Raw genomic sequence first — 15813 nt, forward strand, 5'->3', positions numbered from 1 at the left:
AAATGTTGTCTTCAAAGCATCTGATATTCTCTGGGGTGGAAACGCCACTAAAGTCACCCTTTCACATTGTTCTCAAAATCTCACAAGATTCTTTGAGGTTCGATAATGTGTTTCACGCTGATGGGCTTGTCAGAAAACACAACAATAGCTTTGGGTGAAAGAATCTCATGTGTTTTTGATTATGTGCTGCCTGGCCCATTGTTTACGCTGCGAGCTGAGAAACACACTGAGTCCAGCTGTTGTGGAATATTTCTGCAGCTGTAACCGTGCACCATGCCGTCCCACAGGTTGCACCGCAGGGGTCACCCATGACTGATTTGTTGCCTTTTCCATCGTCCTATTCTACATTTAGAAGTCAAAATGTCGAAAGGCTATAAAATTATATTTTTGAAGGGTTTATTTTTCTTTAAAGCTAAACTAAAATGATAATGACATTATGTTTTAAGGAACATGCCCAAAGAACTGTCCATACGCTTTTATGTTTGGCATAAAGAAAATGGAAACTGGATGCTTATGAATGCTAAAATTTATTGATACCTAACATTGGAGGTAGGCGTCAACCCCGCCACCCTGCAAGGACAAGCAGAAATAGATCATGGATGGATGAAGTAAAAGTGAAGCTTAAGCATTTGTCTCCTATTTTCTATGCATAAATAGTGCAGAGAAAACCATAAATTTAACCAAAGTTTATTTTTAAAAACAGAGAATGAGTTAGCACATATTAGGTCGGCTTCTTGTTAAAGATGTGTGGATGTTCACTAAAATCCCACGCGAGTAAAATTGGCCAACATGTTTACATGTTTCTTCCACCTGCCAGCCACGGTCTCGGTCAACTTAGTTGCACTCTGTCCACTTTCATCAGGCTGCCATTTGATCCAGCGCAGTTGAACTCGAGACCTTTGACAGGGCTGCAGTATCAAGGGCGACAGCAAACTGAGTCATTAAGAAGGGAGGGTGAAAACGTGCCAGATGATGACAGAGCAACCATTTATCACAGTCACAGAAACATCTGATAATGGGAAGAAGGAAGACTGATTTTGCTTGTGGTTCTCTGAACCTCTTTAAGTCTGCTGTGGTCTACAGATGTGGAGTCTGACTGTGAAGTTAATCACTCACACACACTCAAACATCTCAAAAAGACTTCGCACAAATACGATAGTAAAACCCCCTGCTAGTGAAAGGTCTGTACCTTTCAGTAGCAGGGGGCACAGTGATGCATATGTGCCTCCCTATGTCTTTTAAATCAAAAGTGAACAAATGTGAATAATTACTTGCTCACCTGGAAATGCCTATTAGCAGTTTCCTCTGTCTAAAAACTTTTACACAGAGACGCATACACCCAGATGTAGCCAATTTTGATTCAAGCTGATGCAATCTCTAACTGAACGACAAAGTCATGCGTCTCAAGTATAGTCATATTCAAAAAAGTAAAAGCTTATTTATAACTTATTTCACTAAGTGAAACACATTCTGTGGACTAATTACACACAGATAGAGAGAAATGTGGGCTTAAAAAAGTGTATTTGATACCTACGTAAAGGCTACTGTTTTTAAAAGTTACTTTTAATCTGACTAACGAGATTCAGATGCATAATCAGATTTTTTTAATATGACCTCAGTTTCAGTCCATAGATGCTATAACTCTGATATCCACTAGATGTCAGCATTCAAAAGCAGTATGAGTACACACTGATTCAAAGATTAATGTTAGTCTTGAATAAAATATTTGCCTTTTCAGTTCGCAAGATAAACGTAGATATTTATGGAAACAATTCAAAAAGTATTTATGTGCATACAGAGTGAATAAGTGTTAGTAACATTTCCATTATGCCATTATAGCAAAAACAGTGATAAGTGAAACAAATACATTGATTAAAAGATTTTTTTTTTTAATGAAATGAATGAACTGAAATGGTCCAACCATAATAGATGCTAGTATTTTAGCTAGGTTTACCTTTTTTGCTAATTTTGGCTTTTACGTGGGTTTTTCACACTGCATGGACTATTTCCTACCTTTCTGCAAGTCTTCAGCAGTTGGCTTCAAACGCTTTTGCCATCATCACCAAAAGCATTCAGCATTGAGCATTTGGCATTCACACTTGAATTTTCATAGGAAATGCACACTTTCTAGTGTTTTATTGGGCTTTTAGGTGGTAAACTGACACAAATTAGAAAATTGCTTATTTTTACTCAATTGTCTTTAATCTATCATCCCTATAAAAATAAAGGCAACAAATTGACTCTACATCTCTAAACTCTGCAAAGCTATCACAGCTGCTGTTGTTTTGGGTTTAATATGACAGAATGCAAATAAAATCAAATGGCCAAGATTTAGTTTAGTTTGGACAAACTTCCAAACACATTTTTATGTCTTGTCTTTTTCTCTTGGCAGTGAAACAAAAACAACAACCAAAAAAGAAATACTTAAGATTGTTGGAGAAGTCTGACATGCAATTTTGTGCATTGCAACAGAGAACAACATGTTCCCCCCCTCTCTGGAATAGAAAGACCCTGCTGTCTCTTCAGATGAAAGCAGGTAACCACTGACAGTCAGAAAATGTCAGGCTATCTAAAAAGAAATTAAACAAAGGAGTGAGTCACTTATGTGCCCTGCAGTATAGAGTAGAATAAGTTATTAAAGCTGAGAAGCTGCAGATTTGCAAACAATGAATGTTCAAAAATAGCAATAGTTTTCCCATCCTTGGCACAATCTTCCACCGAATTATGAATTTTTTCCTACCATGTTGTGCATTTTGAATAAATAAGTAAATACTTGGAGTTCAGTGAGATGATAAACAAGTTGTGGATCAAGATAGCTCATGTGGATGGTGTGGTGACCTGAGATACAGACTGCTCTTGTGATTTGAACCTGACATAGCTGGATGTTGGATGTTGTTTATTTTCTTGAGTCTAACAGAGTAAATGCAGCCTTCGGGCTTTTTTCTAAATTCCCTATTGGATCTTTACTTTTCTTTTCTTTTCTTTTCTTTGTCTCAAGACAGAACTTCTGAGGGACAGAATAACTTTTTCATTTCAGATTTATGATATTTGTGGCTTTTAGTTAGGCACACAAAACAACTGCTAAAGGAAGCGCGACATGACATTTTTAATAAGAAAACTTTCTCATTCTTTTCTTTGATGTTTTCAGTGAGAAACTTTAATGTTCATTCTCGGAGCAAATGATGGAGTGATCTGAAATGATTGTAGCAGCAGCCCCGCTGCAGGACCACACAGACAAAAGACTGCAGAGGCATCAGCACCATCTCATTTAGTTTGTCTCCCACAGAAGAGTGGGAACATCTGAGGAGTCAAAGCAGGGAGGAATGCTAGCATCAAATGCTTTACAGCCTCATGCCAAGACCACAGCAGTTTGGTGTAATGATCCATGGATAGAGAGGTGTTCATTAGTGAGAACATGTTTGATATAACTAAATATGGTTTCATCAGTTATTAAATTAAATTGCACCACTCGTGTTGGCAGAGCCTGGAGTACCTCTATTAAGTTAGTTCTGATTGTTTACTTTTGTAGACTTCATCTCTTAGTTTTTATGTTTTTTTTTTTGGTTGAAGCATTGAATGTTTGGACAAAGTTTCCTCTGGTTTTGGATGTTGTGCAGCTGGAAGGTTTTTTTCTCTTATTTTTGTGCTTTTAGACAGTTTTTTAAAATGTGTACCCTTGGCAATAATGCATTGTTTTTACAACAAAGAACAGCTGATTAGCATCCCAAAAGCAAATGAGATGGATTAGCAGTGTTTGCCAATAATTTACAGTGTCATCCAGAACATGTTACTGTGGAATATTATCTCGGCTGACCAAATATTGAGTTGTTAGTATGACATGACAGTCATGAGACTGTCACATTCTTCAGTCAGTGGCTTATTCAGATTTGTTGCAATACCGACCGCTACCAGAGACCCTTCTCCTCACAGCATCACCATAAACAGCTAATTTTTAAATGTACTGGGATGATATGAGTGATGACAAAATTTTATTTCCCTTAGGCATAAATGAAGTAATTTAACTGAACATGGAGATTTGAAGACACAAATACAAGGATGTAATGGAACAGGAGATGTACATTATGGATGTGCAGCACACGAATCTGCAGCAACTGTATGATACTGTCATGTGAATATGAACTCTCTAAGACATGTTTCTGACTCGTTGTTAAATCTCTGGCAGGAATAACAAAGGCAGATCTGAAGGCAGTAAAAGGTCCAACCTAGCATTAGCGAGGTGTACCTAGTAAAGTGGACAATGATTTACATAAAATGACAATAAATTAGTAACTTGTTTCTTTTGCTTTCTTGTCAATTATATTTATTTCATTTTAACTTGTCAAAAAAGCAAAATTAAACATTAAACATCTTGATAATAACAGGATGTTTGAACACTTCTTGACATGCAGAAAGTATATTTACAGAAAATGTCCATTTCTTTCAAATTTACCCCTTTAGCAATCATCTAATATGTTACATAGTGTAAATCCAAATTATCCCCTGAGTCTTTCAAACGTTGTCATTTGGTCACAAACTTTGAGATAAAGTATTTCATTAAAAAGAACCGAGGATCATCTCTATTCTAATGACTCTCCAAATGGATAGAGAGGTGGTTCTGCTGACACCTGTTGGCCCACTGCAGTACTGACATATAAAAATCTGTCCTTCCTTATTATTTAAAAAAAAATCTCTGCAATAAGTAATCTGGGACCAACTTTTGTTTTCTGTTTTTATGTTACTATTTTAAGTTTGCTGTAAATTATTTTGCTATTCATATTTAAGAAACAAATCCAATCAATGTCAGACATTTTGGTTTTCAGTGAGCCTTTCTTCAACGTAAAATATTTAACCTGTAGATACTTTTAGAGTAGAGATCTTCATGTGCTTTGTAATTATGTATCTTTAATTATTCCCATTATCAAAACCTTTTTGGACTCCAACAATACGAGGTTTCTTTGCAATCCCATTAAAAAAAAAAAAATAATCAAAATGTGTCCCCAGGTAAATAACAAAATGATGAAGAATTAGCAGGCATCCCAACCATAACAATTAAATTTTAACAGCTCTGTACAGGATGATAGATATAAGAGTGTGAAAGAGGGATATTGGTACAGGTACAGATGCCAGAAAATAGTCACAAACTGTCAAAGATGTAAATTACACACATGCATGTTAGCCTTTTGTCCAGCAAGCTTTGATATCTGTCGTTTCTTGGCACAAAATAAACAATTCTACAACATTAGTATAAGTTTCACAGTACATCCAAGTTGTTAGAATGCTACAGTATTAAGGAATCACAGTGAAGTAATAATCACTAATGTGATGGAGTGAGATGACTGGTATATTAGAAAAACGCATCATTCCTCCCACCCCAGTGTGATCAGTGTTTCACCTTCTATAGTCCCACAGATAAATGTGATTCTGCTCCACCTACACTTTTTACATATAGTTAGTCCTACACTGCATCTGACTGGATGGCGTGCCAGCGGGTGGTTTCTGTTTGTCCTGGACCGCAGATTTCCCTCCAGTGCTCCTGTCCTACATCTGAAGTATCGCCGCCAATCAGTACGCGTCCCAGAATACTGTTCTTAGTGTAGAGACGGCCCTGTAACAATGAATCCAGATTCAGGGACTTGATGGAGTATCACAGCTTTCGTCGATAAACGTGTAATTTTAAAGCACACATTTCATTTGTCTAAAAACTCAAACCTGCATCACGATGAATTCGAGAGTCAGTGGCAGCTGGGTGATGTCACCAGGTGGAAGGTCAAACAGGAAGGGAGCGTTCCAGATGGGGTTTGGTCCACTGGCTGCTTTGGTCTCCTTTGAGTCGATTATTTTACCATCCTGATGTAAGTTTATGACAACATAGTGATCTGTTAAATAAAAAAGAAAGAAAAAGGCTATTTTTTTGCTTGCTAGTGACACACACCTCTTTAATTTGACCTTTGAGTTAAATATTTTATTTTCACCTGCCGGTTTGAGACGACCGGCTGGATTATATCTAGCTAAAAGCTAGTTCCTCCAAATGGAAGTCCAAATTGGGTATATTTCCTCCTCTGTGCACTTGTCACAAAGATTTGCTTCTGATTGGCTCATCATTTCCATGTGACGACTTAGAGAACATTTTATCTTTTATTCAGTTGCACATGAAAGTGCCTGGTAAAAGTTTGTTAGCGTTTCAACAGTTTCTAATGAGTCTTAAATTATTTTTACTGGAATTATTTTATGTGCTTATAGTTTCAGATGTACTTTTCCTGAGTTGATTTAAGAAAATTGTTAGTTTTTTGTTAGCCTTGCATTGTTCACATAGTGTAAAACAAAGGATTGCATCTACTTCAGGCAGACAAACTGTTTTAATATTGTTTTCAATGTTGGAACTTATTTAAAAAAGATAAATTAGATTGCATTGTTTCTATCTATAGTTTTCTTCGACAGTAAACAAATGCAATTATTTATCTTATTATTTGCAGTGAATGTTTATTTACAGAAATCTTCCGTTGCTACACTCACATAATCTAAACAAACTTGTTTATTTCCTCATAGCTGCCGCTTTTGCATATCTCCAACATCACCTGGAATATATAATTACTGTTGATAATCCATTTAAGAAACCTTATTAACTTTACTATCATAGAAAAACACCGTAGCTCTAGTCCATATGTTGTGAAACATTTTTTTCTTTGCACAGATTCTCCTGCTTCCTCCAGTCCTAACCAGCAGAAAATCAGATGCAGCGAGATATGGCATAGACCGGAGGGGAAATGACTTCTGGGCTGATCAGTTTTTGATTCAATTATGCCACACGCCAAACAAGGAACTAACTGCAGCTGGACTAAGCAGGAGAATGACTAATTTTATTGTTAATCTTAGCTTTACCAATTAAGGGAATGAACCCAAATCTAAAGGGATGCAGGCAGATTTAGCTCTAAAGTGAATGTTCCTTGTGACTGGAATTAATGTCAATACCTTGAAACTGACAAAGTTTCAATACCTTGAAACTTTGGGAGAAAATATTATGTTGAAGCCTTCCAACCTTAAAATTTTGAAGTTCATTATCAAAGCTAAATCACTAAAATACCTTTTTAAAAAATTTATACCACATTGTTTTATCATTTGACAGACCTTTGTCACATTTTCTATGAGAAAAACTTTTTTGTGAATGAAAATAATTTTAAATCCAGATTTGTCAAGAGCACAAATAATTATGAGCTTGCTGTTATCAAGCTCAAAGGCCTATCAGTTGTGTTTTCAATGGACTTTATTCAAGCCATTAGATAATATACAAAAAGGTCAGATCTGGTATGTTCATTAAACTAAGCAAGTCAATTTTATTTTATTTTTTCTTCTCTCATTAACCTTCCCTACAAAGTAACTAAGCATTTGGATATTTACACAGTTAAAGTGTCCCGACAGATGCATTTTTCCTTGTTTAGGTGTGAAGTGGATCTTCACCTGGAGTTCCTGGGATTCGTGTCAACTTGACCAAATTATCAGCCTTTCGAACCATCACTTTGATTCGCTGAGCCAGGGTCTGGTACTGCAGCAAGATGAACAGTTGGCCCAAAGTCCGAGGCACGCAGATTGAGCTTTTCCTGCATCCCAGAGTCTCCTGAGAACTGAAACTCTGAGGACAAGTAATAGGGAAGATCTATAGGTTAAACAAAACAAAAATGTCATGACTCTCGTGAGAGGAAGAACATTGTTTTTTTTTTCTCTACAGATATGCACCTTATATTCTTTTGACGACAGAAAATATATAAATGACCAGTAATATCTGATTCAAGTCATAAATCATAAAATCTTCCCATTCTAAGCATATTTACATTAAATTGTGAGCTACTTAAAGCTAATAGCCATCTTTTTCTTTTTTTCATTTTTCTTGTTTTCATTTAACTACCAATCAAAAATAATAGATGTTTATGTTCTTAGTCACTTTAGATAAAAGCAACAACTGACGTGTACTTCCCACTATAATTTCCATCTGATTTTATGTCAACTCTGATCAGCTTGAACTGTGAAAAGTCCAGTGAGTCACTTTCTGCCGTCAGACGAATGAGCTTAAGCCCAACAGGGATTGCTTGGCGATTTTATTCAACAAGTGTTTTTCAGCTCACTGCCGCTGCCACTACCGTTTCACCTCAGATGATGTCACTCAAATGAACAACACCTTTCTAAGTAGCAATTTTAACTCAGCACGGGCATGTTTACTTTTCACCGTCAATGTAAATTCACTTAGTGTGTTGATCTCAACAGATGCCTTGTATATAAGCAACATAGAAAGATGATAGCATCGCCCTCCTACACATTTAGTACTGTAACTTGCACATACGTTGTAGGTTCTTTAACCTCTACATGTACAGAACCAAACAGAGAGTAGTATCACTTCAGCCTTTGCAAAGAGGGAGAGTCATAGCTCCAACTTGCCTCCCTGCATCAGCCTGGCTTTATTGAAAGCGGGGTGGGGGTCGGACATAAAACAGAAATTTAAAGATAAGGAGTAGTGGTCCCTCTGAACTAGCTGAAACCGGTTTCTCCAAGAACAGGATGGTCCACCACACCTTGTATCAGCTTAGAGCAGAGAGATTAACTACTTATTCATGAGATAACAATTTGCAAAACTCTGACATACATGATACATCATTTACATAGAGCTGTCACTGAAATAGTGGAGCAATGACCCAACAATAAATGCAGGCAATAGTATGCAAACACTGTACTGCTGAAGATCCACTCACCTTAGCATGTGGGATGCTTGAAAATTAATTTGACTGCATATCCTATTTTTAGATAAATAAACAGTTATCTGCATTCTTGGAGGTAGCCAGAGGATTGAAATTTCATTTCCAGGGTGTAAGTTAAATATGGGAAAAATAAATAAAATGCAAAGTTTCAAAAGCAACTTTTGCATTCATACGACACAACATATTGTGATAATCTATCATATAAAATTCTTCCAATGATCTGTTAGCTGTGTTGGAAGCTAACTGTGGTTTTGCTAAAACTGTGACTCTATATGTGGACAGTACATCTGCCTGTATGAAAGCAGGTTTTTTTTTTTTTTTTTTTTTTTTTTTTAGATAAATAACTGATTGTTTAATTTGAAAAAAAAATGCTAATTTTTTTCTCTGCCGACTGAAAAAAACATGACATTTGCTGTGGATATTTTGGACAATCGCATTAAAAACTGAGAGCATGCAAACAAACACAGGAAATGAATAATCATCGATTGGCCTCTTCTCAAAATGCCCATAATCTCAAAACCTTTTATTCCAACAAAATGTCAAAGCAAGAAATGGTAGATGAATTATTGCCAGTAACCTCACTGGTTACATTACAGTGATTAGAAAAGTGATGTAGTAGTTCATATTCAGAATGGGCAGACCTCAAAGCTGGAGCCACAGAGCCTTGACCAAGTTACACATCACTCTTCCTCTTGTATATTGTATAAAGGGGAAGGGGACAGGAAATGGGCTTTCCCAACAAGAACAGTGGTGCTCGTGAGTGAATACAGTCCATTGAAGCCTCAGGCTCACCCCCCACCAAAAGGCTGTTATTAATGCCTTTTGGCAGCATTGCAGCTGAGTCACAGAGAGCACTGCGTGGGCGCTCATCCAATTTGTTTCACTCGGCCTGTTTGTTCTGCAGTCACTATCAACAAAATCCCCATGACTAACATCTATGGAAAACTGGCTAATGGCATAGCTGATTAGATGTATGTGACCATAGATTAAGTAAGTTATTTAACAGGGTGCAAGAAAACTTTCCCTATCCATTAAAGCAGCAGAGAAGACTTTGCAAAGACCTTGGGAAGACTTCTTTTTTTTTTTTTCAGCGAATCCATGATGTATTCACTGCAACACAAAGTAAACAAAAGCAAGCAGCTCACAAACATTTTTAAAATGTATCAGTTAAAATTATAGCTTTTTATTGTATAAAAAATATGGCCATGATAAATCATTTTATAAATCATTTTTGTTAGGTTATTTCTAATAATGTGATATTTATATTGTGCAATTTAATTGAAAAGAAATATGTTAAAAGGAAAAATCTTTAAATAGCATCTAATTTTGTTTCAGCATTCAGTCTATTTTTTTGAGGATATCAGCATCCCTATCAGCATCTTTTCGTTGATTCGTCAGAAAATGAACTGGAATGTCCTCCAAAGTTGTTTTTCCCACTTGGAAAGTGGGAGCAACTCCGACTACCCCAGATTTCCACCAAAAACTAGACCAAAAATACTCTGATTTTGTCTTTTTGCAGTATGTAAGAAACTTGTAATTTTAGTATCTGTCTCTAACACACATTTAAGACAGTTTTTTAAAGCTCTTTTTCTATGTACCTTTTTCAGCTTGATTTTGCTTGGGATTAGCTGCTTGGTGTAGGTAGTCTTGGAGTCAGGCTCCCACTCAATCTCCTCACAGGGTAACTCCACTTCCCCCAGAGCGGCCTCTCTCAGCCCAGAGAAGTCCCTGCTGTAGAGCGCCAGCCTCAGGGTGCAGGTGCAGAGCTCCTCCACAGAGCCCACCTGCAGCACAAAGCTCTGGTTGACCAGGTCTGGGCAGAGGCTGCGCCGGCGTGGGGCTGTCTGCTGGAGCGAGGGGTGAAGTGGAGGGAGGCTGGCGCGAACAAATACCCCACTACGCCTTCTAGTGTCCCCAGAAAGCCCCAGGATGTTGACCACCAAGGTGCCAGAGCTGGAGCTAAAGAGCAGAGAAAAGTGCAGAAGAGGAGCTGGTTTGGGTGAGGCAGAGATGGAGTTGGAGCCGTACTGAGGGTGACATGGCTCCCCCTGCTGGCTGTTAATGCTGGGAGCACCTGCTGTAAGCCGACTGCTCTCACTGAGAGCATAACTTTCTCCACTGACAGTTCTGCGTCTGCCTATCACCCGGCGGGATTTGGACACAAAGCTGAGCTTGGTGAGGGAGGGCAGGGAAGCCCTGCCGTGACTAGCAGCTTTACTGGGAGAGCAGGGCAGAGCAGAAGTACTAAGGCGCCGCATTGGGAAAGTAGCTCTGGGAGACTGGGCCAGCTCAGCGGCTCTAGAAGGGCTGTTGTCGAATGGGAGAGTGCTGACGTCATCTTCAGATGGAGAAGATCTACTTTTAGAAGAAGGGCACTCCAACACATCACCATCCAGCTCTTCGTACTGCTGTTTGACAGGCTGAGTACATGGAGAGTGACTTAATGTCACAGTCACACTCTCAGCGGGATGAGGGGACAGAACAGCTGCTTCTTTGTCTTCAGAGGAAAGGCTTTTCTGTTTGCGACAGCAAAGGATGCAGCCAAGAACCAGACAGTAGCAGAGCACAGCCAGACCCACAGCCAGCACAACCTGCAGGTGGACTAGAAAACAAAAAGTCACAAATAGGCACACTAAAGGAGGAAAATAGTATCTTTGGTTTAACAAGTTAAAAGTATTGCAACATTATTTGGCACCAATTAATAAATAAACATAACACCTATACTAGAAAAATTGCTGTTCCTAGCAAAACAGCCGTGAGAATGCAAATCTGCAGAATGATTGCTGCAAAATATGCAAGAAAGAGCAAAACAAAGCATAAGAATTAGGGAAAAGTAGAAGAAAGCTGTACTTGAATTATGAATTGATATATGAGTTAGCAGAAGTAGTCAAATGCAGTATAATGTACGAACACTGAATATTAATAAGAACAAAGAGAAACAGGAACTAAATATGTGAGAATCCACTTATAAAAAGAAAAAGGAACTTAAAAGTGAAAGTTCCTTCATGCATTCTCACTGATATTGAGTCCTTATTTATATCACAGAAAATCCAGTCATGATAAAAAGCTGTTTGTTTGTTTGTGACTAAGGCCGCAGGAAAGGAAACACAAGCATTAGGATTATCATAGACTGACAAATGAAATCATCTCCAGACTTTGACTCCAAATGAAGATGAATCCATTGCAAGAGGATCCTGCTGAAAACCATTATCTTGTTTCGTCTGCAATCTGCGTGCTTGATGAAATCAAAGAGGAAATGTTGAAATAATTAAAATGATATAGCTGGGCGCTCTAGCAAGACATCTGCGCTTGTTTTTTGTTTTGATTCATTAATTTTTTTTTGTAGAGATTCAGGTTACATTTTCAAAATCATGGTTGAGTCATCCATGAGGTGTCAACATAAAAAAACGTTTAAAAACTAAGAATAAAGACCAACATAGCATTGATGTGTTTTGCATCACAATCCCTGACTTGATTTTCCGCGTTTTCACAGTCATCTCTATTAGCATGTAATTGTAAATTTGTTTTTTAGACTTAAAAGAGATCGGAGCCACATAAGCTGCTGCGGTTATTTAACGTCACACAGTGGGGGTGTATTAAGATGACTCACCCTCCATAATTGGATTTTTGTGAAAATCACATCAGCCAGTGACCATGCTGAGATCAACAAATACTAAAATGTTTTCTCTGTCAGGAGTAAAGTTAAGCTACATCTCCACAAGGACAAAAAGATTAACTATAATCTAGTGTAACCCGAGGTGTGTTCCTCCTATAAAAAGATCATCGCATCAGGCAGTAAAAGCTCTTGAGAATGAAACCAATCAACATCCATAAAAGATGAGATCACTATTCATCAAGAGAGCGATAACTCTCCCAGCACAGACCCAGCAGCCCCATCACAGAGAGTAACTGGTGGCTCCCCTCCATTAGGAGATGAATCTACTGAGAAGCGATGAATCACACTGATAAAAAATAGCTTGAGTCTAAATTAGCTGTTAGAATGATAATAAAATAATACAAATACAAATTTGAAATCATTTTATTTAGGAAGATTTTTAACATACCCTTGAGAAACTAACTGATTTTGCATTTAGTTTACATTTAAAAAGCAAATAGAATATTCAGTATCTCAGTTTGTTTTGCTGTTTTTTATTATAAATGATTAACTAACTGTATAAAATGAATCCTGAAAAAAAATACTTCTGGAGGTTCTTAGTTTCTAGTGGTGCATCTAAAGTTCTCAAAGTACATTTTAGTTCAAATAGTCCTACAAGTAAACCTGTTTGTTTAGTTGTTGGTGTTTTGCTTCACATTTCTTTCTTCAGTGTATGCATAAAAACATATAATCAAAACACAAAGGTTTCCAGATTATCTGACAACAAGAAATATGTAGAAGTTTATGACGAGCACCAGGATTTTCCTCCTCCCAGGACTTGTAAACCAGCTGCATCATCTGCATACAGCCAGCAATGACCATAAAGAAGAAAGGCTTACAATGTCTCCAGTTTAACCAGCTAACATCAAATACCATCCTTCCATTTGAATGATCACAAAAGATATAAAGTTAAGACTGAGGAACAGCTATGTGACAAATGCAACAGTTAAAAGGCAGCATCCCAATCAGCCATACACAAGTCATAAAATCGAATCCTCCAATGTTTTTATTCACTTCATAGAGTATTTTATATGCTCTACATTAGATTTACATGGCATGGTAAGAGCATGACTCTAGTTGATGTGACAACAGCCAAATTTAGTACTTATGAAAACAAACTAAGAATTTCCAAAAAGGAAAACGGGTTAAAGATTTGAGGGCTTACATCTATATCACCATTTGTTCAGCCTAGACATCCATATCAGAATCCATGACTTCTTGCAGATTGTGAGTCATATTCTGCCTCAAGTGTAAAAGGCTGAACTCCTGTCTGATCATTTTTCTGCTCTCAGGATCATTCCTCAAGGAAAAGCTGTATCAGGACGAGAATAAGCCAGAACTCATGCCTGAATCTATCGTGGATGGCTCATCCAGCATGAGAGTCCAAATAGATTCCCCTGAAACTCAGTTTTTGAGAAAATTCTTGTTGTTTATTACAATTCTTGGAGTTCAGTTTCAATCTTTAGGAATACCATTGGCATGAGGTGGCTCAGATGTTCACTACTGTTGTATTGCTTAGTAAAAAAAATTAAAAACATAATATGCAATTCTGTTGTGGAAATGGTTGTTTATTTGTTGTAATTGCACAAGTTTTGAAAATAAAATGCAGGCCTGTCTCTTTATATTATTGCACCACCACAGAGAATTATTTCTTAAGCAATAAGAAATACTCTTATTTCTTATTGCTTAAGAAATAAGACAAATTGTGTTGTCTTCTACAAACAACACAATTTTCTGCTGGACTCAGAGTCAGCATTATTGACCAGGTTTGTGCACAAACAAAGAATTTGATTTCATACACGCAGAATACAGATACAGAGTAGCCTATAGATACTTTGCAATACACATGGATTTTGTAGTGAATCTGTTTTTAATATTTTTAAGGAATATTGATGCTGATATTCACTCTCCTGCAAAATGTATTTTTTGTCAATTTTGTGCGATAAATCAGTGATGTTAAAAAAAAACACAATTATCAGGGCCAGTCATTGAACATTACAGTGATGTCTAATCTGAGGAGTGCCAATTCAGTCACTTTCAGAGATTAATTGTTAAGAAGTCGCAACAGCTATTATGTTAAAGAAATAACACAGTTTATATTTATTTACTCATAGATTTTTTTTCCCCGTCTCATTCTCACACTCAAGAACTTGGGAACGAGCCTGATAAGATATTTGGAATAGTCTCCTTTCATGCTTTAGAATCCGATTTTTACAAAAGTAACACGTGACAAAGTCTTACACGGAAAACACATCCTACCTCCCAGAGAATACGACATCTTCAGCGTCTGAGGGAAGCTGGGTCAGAGTGAGCGGACCATCCCGCAGCGATCTGACAACCATCCAGCAGCTGCTTCATCTTCTGAGGGAACCTGCGTCGGAAGGATGCGAAGAAGCCCCACCTTCTTTCATTTTAATATCACAACTCTTCTACCATAGCTTCCCCAGCTCTGGGAAAATCTGTTCCCCCTGTGTCGGGAACGCGCACTGCAGCCAGAGAGGCGCGGGTCCGACTATTTTCACGGCGCTTCAGATCGATTCCTCTGTAAAAAAAAAAAAAAAAAAAAAAAAAAAACGACTCAGGTCAGTTTTCAGTTTAATTCACATCTGCTGTTAAAAACAACAACAAAACTCTATAATAAGTAAATAAGTGAAAGTGGTTTTGTGTGTTGTTCTTCTTACTTACCAAATATTTCAGCTTTTTAAAAAATAATCTTCCCCCTCCATAATACGGAAACAAACTCATTTACCTGTCTACTACTTACTCATACAACCACACAATTCATTTAATTTTATTTTGACTTTTTGCAACACAAAGTGGAAAAAATAATAAGTGGAAGGAAATGAACACATGATTTTTAAATACTCAATGCAACCAATTGTCATTGCAAGTCACCTAATTAGTAAGCATGTTCTACGTGTGTTAAGTAAGCAACAGAATAGAGTTGTGGAGAAGTTTATAATAGGTAATCTTCTAAAACTGAAACTATTGATTAATTTCCCAAACTTTGAACATCTGTCAAAGAGCTGCTTCATCACCTAAAACAGAAACAAATATGGCACAACTGCATACAAGATATGGCTGTCCAGCTAAACTGACTGACTGGCCAAGAGGAGCATTTATCAGATAAGGATTAAAGACTTACTGTAGAGGAGCTGCAGAGATTCACAGCTCAGGTGGAAAGATCTGTTAACTGGACAACTACTATTTGTGAGCTCCAAAAATCTGGCCTTTAATTGAGGCCATTTTAAAAAAAAAAGTGTAATATGTAAAGCCAGATAGGAAACACAATAAATGTGGGGAAAAGAGAAACCAAAAATAAACTTTTTACTCTATATGCAAAACACTGTGTAGAGAGAAAAAATGACACTCCATATCACTCTAAGGTGAAACATGGTGGTTTTATTCACCTAT

General features: G+C 37.3%; 1 protein-coding gene and 1 long non-coding RNA gene across 3 annotated transcripts in view; one reads left to right on the forward strand and one right to left on the reverse strand.

The window, feature by feature from the left end:
- Positions 1-7523, forward strand: part of LOC106949853 (uncharacterized) — a 15175-nt gene extending 7652 nt beyond the window's left edge. The window contains exon 3 of one of the 2 annotated variants that reach the window (XR_001425473.1): positions 7437-7523. This is a non-coding gene — a long non-coding RNA (uncharacterized LOC106949853). Of the gene's footprint in view, positions 1-5449; positions 5535-7436 lie in introns of those variants that run through there. The other variant, XR_001425472.1, reaches the window with a different exon arrangement.
- Positions 4402-14888, reverse strand: LOC106949852 (synaptotagmin-4). The gene is made up of 5 exons (XM_015036389.1): positions 14659-14888; positions 10343-11346; positions 7456-7627; positions 5710-5876; positions 4402-5605 (listed from the first exon to the last, which is right to left on the reverse strand). The coding sequence occupies exons 1-5, from the start codon at positions 14675-14677 to the stop codon at positions 5456-5458; spliced, it is 1512 nt and encodes a 503-aa protein (XP_014891875.1). The 5' UTR covers positions 14678-14888; the 3' UTR covers positions 4402-5455.
- Positions 14889-15813: the final 925 nt, after the last annotated feature.

The sequence above is a fragment of the Poecilia latipinna genome, unplaced genomic scaffold (genome assembly GCF_001443285.1).
Source record: "Poecilia latipinna isolate Pla-1442-1.1 unplaced genomic scaffold, P_latipinna-1.0 Scaffold367, whole genome shotgun sequence".
Lineage (NCBI taxonomy): Eukaryota > Metazoa > Chordata > Actinopteri > Cyprinodontiformes > Poeciliidae > Poecilia > Poecilia latipinna.